Source organism: Macrosteles quadrilineatus, unplaced genomic scaffold (assembly GCF_028750875.1).
Source record: "Macrosteles quadrilineatus isolate MER2022 unplaced genomic scaffold, UCM_ALF_1.0 Scaffold_2__2_contigs__length_208266976, whole genome shotgun sequence".
Taxonomy (NCBI): Eukaryota; Metazoa; Arthropoda; class Insecta; order Hemiptera; family Cicadellidae; genus Macrosteles; species Macrosteles quadrilineatus.
The window spans coordinates 13,541,608-13,558,283 of NW_026542595.1; the positions used below are offsets into that span (position 1 = coordinate 13,541,608).

The window sequence follows — 16,676 nt, forward strand, 5'->3', positions numbered from 1 at the left end:
CAAAAACCAAAATTAAATTTACCACCAAACTAAAACAATATCCTCAACAATTCCAAGTCAATACTAACAAAAACTCACCAAACTCTAATGAAAACCACAGAATCGTCAAATAAATTAGTGCACAACGAGGCTGCATATAATATAAGCCTGCTTTCAAGCAAATAAGATAAAAAAAAAAAAAAAAAAAACATTCATTTGACTGACAGTTAGTTGGAGTTCTGCTGTTCTGCTTAGTGTAGATATAAAGTCAATGGATTGTATTGTGTAGTGTTCATAGTTGATTTTTTGTTGCTCGTATAGACAAGATTAATAATTTATCAAGTAAGTAGGTAACAGAACCTGACTTTGGATTTCATGAGTTCTAGATCGTATTTACGTACTAGGCCTATTTAGAATCTGTTTATTTTGAAGTTCGTAAATCGTAACCTAATGTCAGAGCAGAGCCTTTCTTTGTTTTGAAAGGGTAAAATAATATGTCGTGTTTATTAACTAGAGAACGAACACGACATTCAACGTGTTTATTTTATGAAGTAAGTTAAATTTTCTCGTCTGATGAATCGGAAAACCAATCCGAAATGCCACAAAAAATCACGATCCCCTGCTGAAGACAAAGTTAGCCCTTCATGTACACCTGAGTCTGTACATGAAAGAAATTTATACATCGTATCTTTTCCGTTAATCTTTGTTTTTAACATTTTAAGATCTCTGTTATATTTGTTCTATGTTATATTTCGTTATATTTGGAAGTCGACATCTAAAATATTTATATTCAGAACTGTTCATCTACACACAAGATACAGCAGCAGAAATAACACCGACGTCCAACCAACAATACAGCCAGTTGTAGAATTGCCCCTTGAACATCTTTGTGAAGAGTTTACAGAACAGATGTCTTATCACAGAGCCAAGCATATAAATTCTCCTGGGTCAGTAGATCCATTATTAGCCAAGCAAAAAGATCATCACAGAAAAGCATTTGAATTCATCTCAAAAGCACTGAAAATTGATGAAGAGAATGAAGGTACGTAACTTAGGTTAGAATTTGTTTTTTTATATTAGCCTAAGTTATTTTCCTCCTAACTTAACAGTTTTTGGGTACAGTTTCTTAACTGGGCTATGCTATTATCAATTGAAACTATCGATTCGATAAGTAAACCTTCATGCGATTTTTCCACCATCTAGGGTTGTTGCGATATCACCAATCTTTCGATATTCGATATCAATAGCCTAACTATTCCAGCCTCCAATCATTTATCATTTATCATTTATTATCATTCCAACGGCAGAGCCATTTGAAAAAAAAGGCAACAAACAGTTTCCAACTTCACACAAACAATGTGACAATCGAAAGAACAATAGAAAAAATCAACAATAAATAACAATAAAGTTAATACCTAACAATATACATAAATGACAAAATAAATAACAACAATATAAATAAATAACAATATGAATAAATAACAATATTAATAAATACAATATAAATAAATAACAATACCCGTTACAATAAATATGTAAATGAATGCCAAAAAATTGAAAAAAAATAGCGTAAGGCTGAATAACAACAAAAACATTTGAAGGTGAGACAATCATCGACAAAAGTTCAAGTAAGCAATTTCATTCCGTTGCTCGCCAAGGACAGTGAGGAACTTTCTTCGAGCTAGTTTGAAGCCGTCGAAGAAGAAGTCCACTGCACCTGACACCGTGTTTCCCAGGCGAAGAATCCTAGCGAGTGGACTGTTGGCGTCATAGGATGTTGACCTGAAGCGCCGGCCAAAAAATGTTTTGAGACGAGTTCTGCCTGGAACCCTGATGTCGATCTCCAGAAGAAGTTCGGAGCAACTGAGAATGCCATTCATGATCTTGTATAGGAGACACAGGATCATCTCTTAGAAGGTCTAAAGGATGCAATCCCAGCATCTGTGCACAGTCGTCCACGGGAGCGTCTCTATAGGAGTACCTAGCTATTTCTAACACAGACCAGACGAAGAAATCTTTTCTGGATGGCGTCCAAGCGTTGCCTGTCGAATTCCGTGTAGGGCGACCAGACCACAGAAGCATATTCAAGACCTTGTCTGACTAATGCGCAGTACAGAGACTTCAAAGCATGGGGACAACGGATACCTCGTGTGAATCGTATGATGAATCCCAGCATTTTGTTTCCTTTCTTGGTAACATGGTCCACATGATCTCCAAACCGTAGGTCGTGTGAGAAAATAATTCCTAGGTCTTTGATGGTCGTGGTTCTTGGAATACTGTCTACTCCCAAAAAATACAAAAAGATGAGCGGATTTAGAGAGCGATGGTACGTTATTACAGAACATTTGCTGGGATTTATCTTCATATTATTGTCCTCACGCCATATCATAACAATCACAACATATCATCCAATATCGATATCACAAAAATATCAGATCAAAATTTCGATATCTTTAATATCGAATCGATATTAAGTTACTTTGGAGGAATCTACTTTTTAAAGACTTTGGATTGGAATAGAATGAACGATGCTTGAGTTTAAGATTTTTGATCAGGCATTCTGTCAGGAAATCTTTTTTGGCACATATGTTACTTTCACTGTAGTACCTGTTGATTGTTATTAAGCTACTTTTTATTTATAATGCCTGCAAAGGCTAGTTTATAATTTCCTTGTTACATTAATCTGCATTTGAAATCTTAGCTTTAAATTTACTATTTTTTTATTGTAATTTAATGTGTGTTGCATGACATGGTCTATTGCACTGTTTGTATTAATAAATTTAAAAATAGTAATGAATCTGATAATGAATATTAAGTGCTACACATAAGGAGCTTAAAACACTAGTTAATAAAATAAACTAGTGGCTTGTAGGGACATAAGTCCCTATAAAGCTCAAATGGAAAAGAAACCAGGGCCAATTTACCGAATAGGCACGGTAGGCACGTGCCTAGGGCGCAAGGCAATTGGCTTTTTTGGGGAGCGCCAAAAGTTTGGAAAATATTAAAAAATTGGTGGTTGTATTTGCATTCGATCCCGGCAAACTTCTGATAATCCCTTGGGGCTATGTAGACATCCGTAATCGTCTCCCGCGTTTGCGGCAAAATTCTTACTATTTTCCGCGGTTGGGTCGTTCAAACACAATTATCGTCTTCCATGATCAAAGTAATATATGAGCATATATCCCGCGGTCGCGAGGAGATTATCATCGTCTACCGTGAATCTGCGTTGTGAGGACATTATTATATCGTCCCCCGCGGTCGTGTGGACATAGGCAGTGTTGGGGAAGCTACTTTTAAAATGTAGCTAGCTACAACTACTGCTACATTTCCAAAAAAGTAGCTTAGCTACAGCTACAGTTCCGAAAAAGTAGCTAGCTACAACTACAGCTACAATAAAATGTAGCTACAGCTACAATTTTAGCTACTTTCCCAAAGACGTTACTTTTTATTCCACGCACATTAGGTAAATGTAAAATTAATTGCAACAACATTTTTATTGAACAAACATTTAAACAAGAAATGTCAGTATTGTATCTAACATTACTTGGAAACAAATTATTCCTGGATTTTATTTAATTTGTTGGCATTATAAACCTAACATTACAACAACAGCATCAAATAGTTGGGTGTCCCATCATATTTAGTACTTATATTTAAATATTGCATTATTTTTAAGCATCTTATATGTAAATTTCATTAAGTTCAAAGGACATACAACCAAACTATATTTTAAAAGCTCATTTTATTTCTTTAATATAGATTCATTTATAGATGTCTTATATCAACAATTAAGACCACTTAAACTGTAAAACGATGATTTAAAAATACTTTTTTGTGTTACAGAGCCTAGCCTATTGAAATTGGAGTTTATTGTCTTTCTTTACTTTTAATGTTAAAAACGTCATTGCTATAACTTTTAACCATAGTGATAAGTTACTTGTTCTATGAATAACACTTTTCAATGTCAAGAAATCGTCCTTTATTGTCATTATGCATAGGGCAAATTGTGCTTCAACCTAGTTGGTACAGAAAACAGTTCAGCAACTTATCCTGAAATTGGCTTTTAATTGAAACGTGTTGAAATTTGTAAAGTAAAAATAACATGTAGGCCTACTTGGTTATGTAACAAGTTGGCTATAGTAGGCTTGTTCTTGCAAGGACTAAACAGATATATTCGAATTCCTAATAATTGAACTTGGTATTCGTCTTAAACCATAGCATAGCCTAGGAATAGAGCTGTTAGCAGGAGCAAACTATGCTATTTTTTAAATGTAAGTTTCATGTTATATGGAGATTTTTTCGTTACAATTATCATGTAGTCTAGGCATATCTTAAATCTCATCAGGTAATTTCCTCTTTGTTAATTTAGTAAACCTTTGAAAAATCTTTGTAATCTAACCAAGGAAGGGCTTGTGACGATGAACCACAATCAACAGCTGAAGCAAAGGTTGATAGACCAGCTTTCTCATTAGTTTAAGGTTTAGTGTTGGTTTCCATTAAAACACTAGTTAAAAAACTATCAATATAACAAAGAAACTAAATTGATTACTAATTTCCCTGTCAATCACTTGCAAGCATTTAATAGCTTGTCTTGTCACTGGTACCGGTAACGTTTAAACGTCGTCTGCATCTAGCGATTTTATTTTATCTGACAGTAATCATAGAGTAGTAAATTAAGGAAATGAAAGCTAAAAATGTGGATAACACTTATTTAATGGCCTCCATGTCCACACAACGTTGTAATAGGGAATGAAACGGCTGCAACCAGCCGTATGAAGCCAAGAAAGTAGGCCTAATTGTTTTGGAAATCTCAGTTTGAAAGATGTTGTTTCACGTAAGGTTGAGGTTATGGTAAAAATCACTATCTCAAACAATGTTAATGTAGCGAGAAAAGTAGCTAAAATTCCGCTACAACTACTTTAAAAATGTAGCTAGCTACAGCTAAAGCTACAAAATCTTAAAAGTAGCGACGCTACAGCTAACGCTACAAAAAAAGTAGCGCGCTACTTCCCAACACTGGACATAGGTATTGCCTCCCACGATTGTGGCAAAATGTTAATCATCTCTTCGGTCTTGCGGAGATCATCATCTTCTTCCGCAAATTAGGCAAAGTTCTGACCTTTTCCCGCGATCGTGTGGTCATTATCATCGTCTTCCGTGATCGCGGCAATATTATGATCATCCCTCGCGGCCGTGTAGAAATCATTATTGTATCTCCCGCGGTCCTGTAGACATCGTAATCGTCTCCCATAGTCGTGAAGACATTGTACCATCTCCCGCAATTGCAGAAAAATGGGAATCATCATCCCCCCCCCCCCCCCCCCGTGGACATATGGAGATCATTGTCTTCCGCGAATGAAGGAAAGTTCTGATTTTTCCCACTGTCATATGGACATTATCATCGTCTTCCGCGATCGAGGCATAATTCTGATCATCCCACACGACCCGCGGCCGTGCAAAAATCATTATTGTATCTCCCGCAGTCCTGTAGACATCGTAACCATCTCCCGCGGACGTGAATACATGTTAATCGTCTCCTGCGATTGCGGCAAAATGTTAATCATGTCCCGCAGTTGTGTGAAGATCATCATCGTCTTTCGCGATCACGGCAATATTCTGATCATCCCTCATGGCCGTGTGTTTAATTATACAATGTGTACTTACAAAATTACACTGACGAATACAATTACGAATTCACACAATTCCTGGTTCAAAAAACTCCCGCATGATTCCCGGTCGGTACACCCGTTATATATATTGCAAAGGGCGCTACTATTAGTAGTTGTGCCTAGGGCGCTGACAGGGTCAAAAACGGGCCTGAAAGAAACTATTGTAATATTTGAACAAACTCAGAATCAAATTATCTATGTGCCAGCTAGATATCCCAGTACAACATATCTTTTGTGTAAAAAACAAAAAAAAACAGTTTGTTGTTTGTCTTTGTTTGCTTTTGTTGATTTTATTTTCAATAAAGAATTTGAATGATATTAACTGCTAAAGGCAGCAAACATGTTTATGAATAAATATTGGTTTATTAAGGTAGCTTTGGTTTTTTGGTTAATGCTGATAAAAAGGCTTCCACGATTAAAATACATTATTGAAAATTGTCTTCCTAAAATAAGAAAATGCAAAAAATGGGGTGTTGAGATAAACTTAGTTCTTGTTCAAAACCGCTAAATTAGCATCAATACCCTACCCAGTTATTATTTCTAAGTTAGGTATTATTTTTAAGTAGGCTATATGCTCATTTTGTAAAGGTTTAACAAAATTAGCCTTAAGTAAAGCAGTAAAGGCATCCCATTGACAGAACTTAACCCTAAATTTGTTTCTGATCAACAGTAAAAAAAACCACTATTAGCCTAGTGTAAGTTTATGTGGTGGTAATCCTCCTAAAGGTGTGATTGATTTACATATTCTACCAAAAAAATCAACGTCTAATTGCTAACTATTTTGCGACTGGTTAGGGTTCCATTACCGAGTTATCAAAACTAATCACGACATAAATATTTTTGGTTAGTTTTAAGAAACAGAAATTACCTCTATGTTCTACTGTTATATATGCTAGGCTATTATTTGAACCTTTTTTGCTTGGAGCAACAAAGTACTTAAGTACTTGATGGAACTACAGAGCCACTGGGGCAGAGCCCGAAATTATTTTTGAGATAAGTATATGCCTATATGTTAATCAGAAATGTGAGCTTTCATCATGCCAAATTTCAGCCGAATCCGTCTGGTAGTTAATGCGTGATTGAACTTCAAACTTACACACACACAAACTTTCATTTTTATAATATTAGTAAGATTATGGAACTGCTAAGAGAGGTTAGAACAGCTAATTTGAACCAACTAGCAACAAAAAGCTGTGATACAGAATGAGAACTTTACTTTTTTCTATTGTTTAGGTGTATTGGTAGAACATTATGGATATTGTAGAAGTGCTATACTATAGCTATAGGGGCCTACCATAAATTTAAAGAACAAAATTTTCTTAAACCGTGTACTCTCCCATTGCAAACGCAAAGCCATGTATAACTGCAATAAGCATTTTATACTTACACACCAACCCCGCACAAAGTACTACGGGTACTCTGCTAGTTAAAATATAAAATAAAATAAAGATTAAAAAATTTTAAAAATACATCTCCCCATACAGATATGCCGTATTAATGTCTAGTATTCTTGAGGGAGGTGGAAAAATTCTTCTAGAGAATAAAATGGCCATGTTTATTAAGAATTTCTTTGTTTTGTTTTACACTCTTTTGGATCCTTTTCATTTTGTATTCCTTCTGGGATATGTTTAAAAAAACGTATACCAGCAAATTATGGTTCTTTTTCATCTAGGCCTATATATTTAATACGCAACGTTAAATTTTGTGAACCATAAGGCTTTTTTGTTTAAAGATTTAACCCCACATATATTATATACCAAAATGTTCGTCTAGGTGTGTAGTTGTGCAAACTGGCTTTAGATTTTCGAAATGTATCTTTTTAAGGGCGTGGGCTGCCCTCAAAGTCCCTTCCATAAGGATAACATTGTGATTGATATGAATGTTATTATATACTGAAACAGATGTCAATACTTAGAAAAAAAATCCCAGCTGTTTTGTTTGGTTTTGAAATGTAAACAGTTTGCATGTTTTTAAAAGTAATTAAAAACCCGGCAAAGAAATGTTTAGTTACCTATAGGACACTAAAGGAGAAAAGTTTTACATTTTATTTTCGTTTAAAAATGCCAAGGACCCGACGACAAAGAAATATTGAAACAAAGAAATATTGCCGGTCGGACATGGCGAGTCAACATTCGGCAAGCAATGCAAAACTTAAGGAACCCAGACGAGGAGCTGGAACAGTTAGTGGCAATGTGTACTTACAAAATTACACTGACGAATACAAGAACTTAGCAGCATTCACTTGGCGAGACGGCATTAAAATATCAGAAATGTGGTGTGCTACATTTTAAAGAAGAAAAAATAGGACGAGAAGAAGGATTTTCATCCTGCTGCCATAAAGGAAAAGTGAATCTACCACCATACCGAGAAAGCTATTATATCCAGAGCCTACTAAATCGAGCAAATAATTTGTGCAGAAACTACAAAAAGAACATTAGATCGTACAACTCTGCTCTCGCAATGGTCAGCACTCGAGCTAAAATTGAAGAACATAACGGTAGAGGGTCTTTCATGTATAAGGTGCACAACACAATTTATCACTCAATTGGCACCTTCCAACCGTCAGAAGGGGAGCATCCCACATATGCCCAAATTTATATCTACAACGTTGAAACCTCTGTTAAAGAAAGAATGCTAAACAAAACTAATGGCTCTTGCAGTACAGCACATTTTGACTTGACATTTGGCCGATATTAATCCATACGCGCAGGTTTTCAGCATGATGAGCTCCGTTCTTCAAAATACTTCTACTGAACAGGAAAAAAGAACTTAAAATGATGCCAACGATCGAGCTCAAGACCAACGTCGATACAAGGAAGCATCTTCTAACGACATTGCTATAATATCCTAATTTATTATTTGTTCAAATTCGCACGGTTTCACCCAGTAAAACTTTAATCTGTGCCTATTTTGCAAAAACAGATTTTTTTCCTTTGTTTCATATCGATGAACCGGTAGACTAGATACATCGGATGAGGTTTTATTTAAAAAAATTAAAATTGAGTCAAAAATATATTGCCCATAAACAGTTTTTGAAGTGCTCTTTTGTGGAGACATCAGAATTTAGCCTGAGCATTACTCTTCCTGCTCTTTTTTATGTTTTAATATTTTATCTAGATTGATTTGAGTTCTTGCTCCAAATAGACAGATACCAAAGGAAATATGTGAATGAATATATGCAGTTTGATAAAATTTCCTTCTTTAAATTTACGGTATACTACAGTATTGCACATCTACCATAGCCCTAGTGTTCTACCACTTCAGCTAAACAAATAGAGCAAAATAAATTATTAAAGATTCGCAAAATATTACAAATTATTGATGAAATTAAAATCATAAACATAAGTGTAAACAATCCAACTTTGACAGTTCTCATTGCGTATCACGGTTTTTTGTTGCTGCTTGGTTCAAATTAGCTGTTTTCATGAATAAAAGAATAATAGTGCTGCACCCGGTTGATAAATCTTATAACTTTGAATGCTTTTGCATATCATAGAACCAACCTTTTTAGTTGAAACAGCTGAATTCTTTTATTCCCTTTAAATATGAATACTCTTAAGGTTAACAGGGGGAACTACAGAGCCACTGGGGCGGAGCCCGAAAGGATTTTTGAGATAAGAATATGCCTATATATTAATCGGGAATGTTTTATCATCATACTAAATTTCAGGCCAATCCATCCAGTATGATGCGTGATTGAACTTCACTGGCAACCTGACACTGAGAATTTAGGAAGAGACAAGGGGGAGAGGTTATGCAGTATAAAACATGTTTGAGTTTGCCTTTGTTAACTTGGAAAGTCCAGCTGATTGTTGTTAGGCCGGCTGGAGTTGCAGCTTATCCAACTGATAATCTTACTGACAGGTGATCAGTCCTGTATGTCCAATGATTAAAATTCAACTTTTCTTTAAATAATTGTTGTAAAATTGTTACACTTGTAGACAATAAGGTTGTACTTTAGTTTACGTCCTAAATTTACTATTATACATTATACATTGAACTAAACCTAACCTTAACCAAACTGAAGTATGTGAGTAAATGTAGGACGTAAACTAAAGTGCAGCTGACAATAACTAACCATAGGCAAAAAAGCATTTATCTTTATGTTAAAATTGTGTGCAGTTGTGAGCTGTCCAAAATCACCCAACCACCTACCGGTAGCTGACAGATCGACTGTTTGGTAACCAGTGATATAGTCTAATGCATAGTCTAATACAAATTTGGTGCATGGTAACATTTATACCTAGATGCATTAACAATTTGATTATTGCAGGTCATAAAGAACTTGCCATTGAACTTTACAAAAAAGGAATCACAGAACTAGAAAAAGGAATTGCCATCGATTGCCGAAATGGAAAAGGTGAAGTATGGGAAAGAGCTCAACGCCTGCATGAAAAGATGAAGCAGAACTTGATAATGGCTAAGGACCGGCTCAATTTTTTGGGTGAGTTTGCATTGTTTTATCTGTAAATTTGTACAATAATTATAGGTATTAATGAAGGCCTCGGTAAAAACATTGAAAATTGCTTCTGTCTTTGTTATTTTACAGTAAAACTACTATTACTAATAAGTCAATGTTTTCAGGACCAAATCTAGAATCTATGTGGCCCCCGGTGGGTCACACCAGACGCACTTCTATGCTGATTCAGTGAATGAACTCGACCGCTTTTTTAAAATCAGATCGGCAAATAAACCTAGGAGTATTTGTACTTCTACCAATAAAAAATTCAATTTTCTCTACAATACTATTAGAGATCTGCGGGCCAGATTATTTTACTTCGGGTAATTTAAAAATGTTGCCTTTGGGTCTCGGACAAAATTCATTTTGGGTCAAATTCGGTTTGCTTTGGAGAGAATAACAATTGATTGTTGACACTCTTTAATTGTACTATGTACTTGGATGAATAAAGAATATTGTCTATTGTCTACTGGAAAGTATTGCTTTTAAATAGAGAGTATCGATTTTCGAGCCGAGCCGAGCCTGGCCCACAAGCTTGAGAGCTTGAGCCAAGCTTTTACAACTACAATAACATTGTGACTGCAGATAACGTCCCCGAGGATAACGCAATTAAAAAATTCATGTTTTGGAGAATGTTCCAGTGTTCAACGTCCCACGGCCACAGGGATATTGAATATTTTCTCTTGATTGTGAAAGACATGATGTCCACTTGGCCGCAGGAGGTTTCCAGGATTTTGCTACGGTAGTGGAAGATGATAATGTTTCCGTGACTGCGCAAGATATTCATGATTTTGGCGTGGTAGTCGAAAACAATGACATTTCTTTTGCTTCAGCAACCATTTAGGATTTTGCCAAGATCGCGGAAGAAGATGATGTTTCCGTGCCTATGGAGAAGTTCAGGATTGTGCCACGATCTTGGAAGACGATGATGATGTCTCAGTGGGGGATAACCACAATATTACCGCAAACTCTGATAAAAGTCACGATGAATGAATGAATTAATGAAAATCGTTTTTATTAAGGCGCACATTAAGACCATTGGTTCTTTTTATTGTTAAACTCTGTTATAGAAGTAAATTAAGCTCATACTATTAAGTAGCCTTAACTAAACAATCCATACAAAAACACCAAAACATAAAATTGCAATTGAAAAGAAGTATGGCTTAACAAATTAACTTATTACATTGTACTAAGTAAAATTCAACTCATAAAGAAGCTCGGCTTGATCAAAAATCTCAGGCTTACAGACCTCTATTTCAAACATATTTCAGATTTAGCCTTTCTCAAAGATTTGATATGGAGGCACTATGGCTACCTGTAGAATTCTTGACTGTTAATACTTTAAATTAGGTTTTGGTAGATTCTTACTTGTTTAAAAATGTCATTTACTTTTCAAGAACTTTAAGCACTACTTAAAGAACACTTTAATTTTTATACTATAATTGGTTCAGACGACTCCTGTAATTGCGGTGAAATTGTGAAAAGAACATAATTGAAAATTAACCTAAGATCATTTCTACAGTATTCTTAAACTGGCAACAACTTAAACTTGGTAATAAATGTCTATGTGTGAATGTCTATGTCTAAATGTCTATAAATGCCAATATGTCTATGGCTCATCCATCCCCTATGGGTACGGAGGCTTACTCAATGGTCCGTAACCATATTTTGACGTTGGTTTTTGGTACTGGTACTTTTTCATGGAACCGTTCGAACGAGATCCAATTTTAGGTACCAACACCAACACATCACTATTTACAACTTAGTTATCGTTGTTGTTGCATCTTATTTCTTACAGCCGTATTAAATTTAATTGATGACTTACCGTACTGTATAAGTTTTGTGTTTTCTGTCTGGATTCCAAAATGTTAGTTCATGCTATGAAAATTTAAACTTATTTTGAGTGAAACATATTTTTAGCACACCATTACAAATTATTTACGTTTTACTTTGTTTACGTAGCCTATCAATAGTTGTAAAGTTCTTTTATCTTTCTTTTGGTAAATAAATGTCCAAGGTGATGAATACATATAAACCTTTTATTAGTCAAATTATACAAATAAGTAGGGTTATAAATTTAGATGAAACTCTTAATCTCAGGGTACTAGGAATGTGCCGGCTTAAAGTAGGCTTATGTGATGTTGTATAGGCATAAGCCTAATGTTCATCACAAGTTATGTACAGTTCAATTTACACTTTTGAAAGAAGAAAGTTCAAATTTTGAATTTAGTAAAATTATAATTTAGGTAAAAGTTCAAAACGGCAAAAGTCAATAGAAATTTTGAATGTGAGTATTTAGCAAAGTACAAGTTCAGTTTGATCTCACCAAAAGTTTATGGTAGTCATCTCCACAAATATATTTCTTGAGGTAAAATGATATGTATTAAATAATTGAGAAAAATCTTGATATTTTAAATACTGTAAAGTTAAATCACCAATTAAAAGTTTTAAATAATCTTCCTGTCTTGCTTCTTCATTAGGCTACTTATTCTCAATTGAATTAATCTTGATTCTTGATGTTCAATTTCATACATCTGTTTCAACAATTAGTTCACTGGTTTCTTGATGTCACTATTCACTGTTACTTTTATGATTGGTTGGTATTATATGAAGAGTATTTTAATTACATTTTTGAAAGTGAAAGAGAAAAATAATTTTGTAAAATAATTCAAACTGTATAAATAACTTCCAGTGATTATAAATTTAGCTTATTAAATAAATGACGGTGTTTGATGAGAATGTGAAATATGGAAATTTACAATAGGTGGAACCTTTTGCCCTTTTACTGCATGTAAACACATGTGATAATTTAGAGGTATGAATTTAGCTAATAGTAGGCCTCTGAGGTGTTTGGATACATAACACATGGTTTATTAACATTCAACTTATATACAAATTCAAAAGTAAACAATGAGGATAATTTTGGAACATCTCATAGTTTGTGGCCTGTTTATTGTAAATTACCAATCTAAATTGTCTTTAGTAGTCCATTTTAAATAGTATGAAGTCATTTTGACATTATTATGAGTCATCTTGGGATTATGCAAATATAAATTGTTACATTAGACGGCATTATCACTGCACGATAAGTAAATATGATATAATAACAATTGATGACACTATCAAAGATTTAAAATTATTATTTTACCTGTACTTTACTTTGGTTAAACCATTGTAAATGTCCTAATTGAATTCACATTTGACATTATTTATTTACACATAACATTCTTTTAGATGTGATAACATATAGAAGATAATTCTGTACTTTTGTGTGTACTTTGTATGTCTGTTGTAACGCATTAGAGTGCTTATTTCTCAGTGTATAGCGGAAAAGACAAGAGCACCTTTGTTAATGAAAATGTCAACCGAAATAAAGTTTGCTATGGTGAATTACTTTATCAAGTGTGTGAAGTAGCTTTCAATTATACCTTAAGGCTATGCATCATAGATCCATAAAACAGTTTTTTTTTTGTTTAATCAATCATTAGATATAAAATATAGACTAACAAGATTTATATCCGGGTGACATTTGACAGCTAAGCATTTGCTTTGGTTTAAGACTGTCAGATATTGTATTTGCGATGGTGTATGAGTATTCCTATAATAGTTTTGCCTGCATATCTGGAAAAAATGCACACTAAATATGCAAACCAACTGCTGTTCTGATTATAAAAAGGTTTCAACTGACTACAAGATCCCCGTCTGTAGAACGGGTACACAGCTAGTCAATATATATTTTAGTTCCTACTTTATCTTAGCATACAATTATTTTGTTATTATTTTCATAGTTTATATTACTATAGCATAGCTGGAAAGAACATAACTGAGAACTTAGTGCAAACTGTTGTTTCAGCATCTGGTCGTAAATTTACTGCTGGAATCACTAGACCTACAAACGTGTTGACAAAAAGTAAAACTCTGCCACGATCCATGGGCTCAAAAACCACTTCCCCTAGTCCCCAGCCTACTAAACATGCTCATACTCCTCCGGCCATCAAACGCCAATTGTCAGTAAGTGTAAGTAACATTTTTAACTCAATGTTTTTGGATCAATCATATACGCTAGAGCACCAATAGGTGTTTCACATTTTCAAATGAGCCGAGCTTTTGGAAAAAAATGCTTGAGCCTTGATCTATTTTTGAGCAGAGGTTTTAATGTCATGGAATTAATTGTTATGTCACGTAATAAGTTAATTCGTTACAAACCTTTTAAATTGTAATTTAACATTATAATGTAGGATTAAGTATAATTTTAAACTTTACAAAACCAGTAACTAAGTTAGGAATAATCAAGCTGCTATACCCGTGCTTTGCAACGGGAAGAAAATGTGACCTAGAGAGCTATTAAAGTAATGCTGATGTGCATTTTAAAATATAGCAACTCTATGATTTAGTTTGAAAATATAAACTGATTTAAAAGCGTAAACCTACTTACTTTTAAACCCCTACTTTTGATGTTAATAGATCCATAAGAATATGACAACATACCTTAGTGTAGCAATAGCATCAATTGCTTCATATTGATGTTTAATGAATGACATGTTTTACCATAACTCTTCAATAGTCAAGCCTCTTCACATGTAGCTTACTATATAACTTAAAAAATGAAACTTTGAGCAATACTTTACAAAACGTATACAACCTCACTTTAAAACCAAACATAACCCTCCCCAATCTACATAAAGCATCACAAACATCTTTTTCGAGTAAATAAACAAACACCAGTTCATTGAACTGACCAGCTATTTCATTAACTAAACTAAACTAAATAATTTAAACATTGGAAGCATGCCAGACGTAGCCCTTTAGAAATAAGCCTGTGGGGCAGAGCACTTAGGAAATTCGTCCATATTAATACTATTCGGCAAATCTACACACTCTAAGCTTCATTTTGATGTGCCATATGCCTATATTTTTATTTGGTAAATGACCTTATCCGTTTACATAAAATTTGATTGTATCACTTTAATAGTATAATAGATTGCAGTTCATTTTGTTTTCTTCAAATGGCACTTTTTCCTGAACATGATCCTAAACATCTCCATCATTCATGAAAACAACATCATGATCTCCCACGTTCATGCTTGTGAAGGTGGTGAAGTGGACCTTTGGTCCAAACCTTCACAGGTAAAATAAACAAGTTATCAAGTTCAAGGCAAAATGCTAAATATTTCCATCCATCATTGAAACATCACCATCATCGCTTTCCAAGTTCACAAAAACGTTTTTTTCTGGTGGAAGCGTGGATTTTATGATTGCGCTATCTGCTTCGTGGTCCTAAAAGCTTTGCTCAAGCTAGATTTTCTGATATGGTGCTCTATCTTTCGAATGCTTGTAGGTTAAGCTCGTCTTGCACACCTCTAATGTATGTTTTTATTCCCAAACTTCATCATCGTTAAAAAATAAATTTTTATTTTTATCAAGCATAATACTTTTCTTAACATTTCACCCATAGGCCTATAAATTATTACTAAGGGAAAACTTTAGTTTTTAGAGTTTTTACCTTTTACTTTCTCCCCCTATACCATAGTATATGGAGAAAGTATTGTGTTCGTCAAAATTTTCGAGTTTGAGTTTGGGGACCCAAAAAAGTGGTTTTCGAAGTGATGTCTGTGTGTGTGTGTCTGTGTGTCTGGATGTGTACAGAGCTAGGGACTACACCTGTGGTCCGATTTCGATGAAATTTGGTATGTAGGTTCTAATCCATGGTATCTCCAGGCGTTTTTTTTTAATTTTTTTGAAATTTTGATTTTTAATGGGCATTTCCCCATAAAAAACCGGAAAAATCTGATTTTCTCAAAAATGGCCCGAACGATTTTGATAAAAATTTAGTATGTTGTAGCCCTTTAAATTCTGAACAAAATGGTACAAATCCCATTTCTTTTCAAATTACGGTTCAAAATTATTGTAAACTATGTTATTTTCCCATAAAAATCCCATAAAATAACAAAAAATAGGATTTTAGAAAAAACTCCGGTTTTTATTTAACATAGTATGTTATGATCCTTACAGCTTTGATAGTTTTTTCATTTTTTAGAAATTTTGATTTTTAATGGGGATTTTCCCATAAAATAACGGAAAAATAGGATTTTCCCAAAAATGGCCCGAACGATTTTGATAAAAATTTAGTATGTTATAGTCCTTTATATTCTGAACAAAATGGTATAAACTTCCGATCAAACCATCCACAACACGTCTTACCATCCGCCATCACAAAAGTTTGCCGCTTACAACAGTATGGTGTATAGGCTGTTGAATGTACCGTTGCCGGACAACGATTATAATAAGGAACTTAATATAATTAAACATATAGCTTTAGCTAATGGTTATAAAAGTAACATGATTGATAGATTGATAACTAAAAAGAAAAACAAAAGGCCTGGAGATAATAATCTACAAAAGGAAAAGAAAAAGTATGTATCTGTGGAATACTCCCATTCCATTGTAATGCCGAAACGGCCGTAACGTAGTTACACCACAAGAATTTGAGCTGCAGTGACGAAGGTAAAGCCTATTTTAGTTATTATACAGCTCAGGGGCTAAAACATGGATTTTAATAAATCTTGTAG

General features: G+C 34.2%; 1 protein-coding gene across 2 annotated transcripts in view; it reads left to right on the plus strand.

Annotated features, from left to right (window-relative positions):
- The first annotated feature begins 255 nt into the window (after positions 1-255).
- The window catches only part of LOC128986084 (spastin-like), a 59,071-nt gene continuing 42,650 nt past the window's right edge, over positions 256-16,676 (plus strand). The window contains exons 1-3 of one of the 2 annotated variants that reach the window (XM_054406202.1): positions 256-1,021; positions 9,922-10,092; positions 13,961-14,124. In XM_054406202.1, the coding sequence (XP_054262177.1) occupies positions 553-1,021; positions 9,922-10,092; positions 13,961-14,124 (804 nt within the window). In that variant the 5' untranslated portion in view covers positions 256-552. The remainder of the gene's footprint in view (positions 1,022-9,921; positions 10,093-13,960; positions 14,125-16,676) is intronic. The other variant, XM_054406203.1, reaches the window with a different exon arrangement.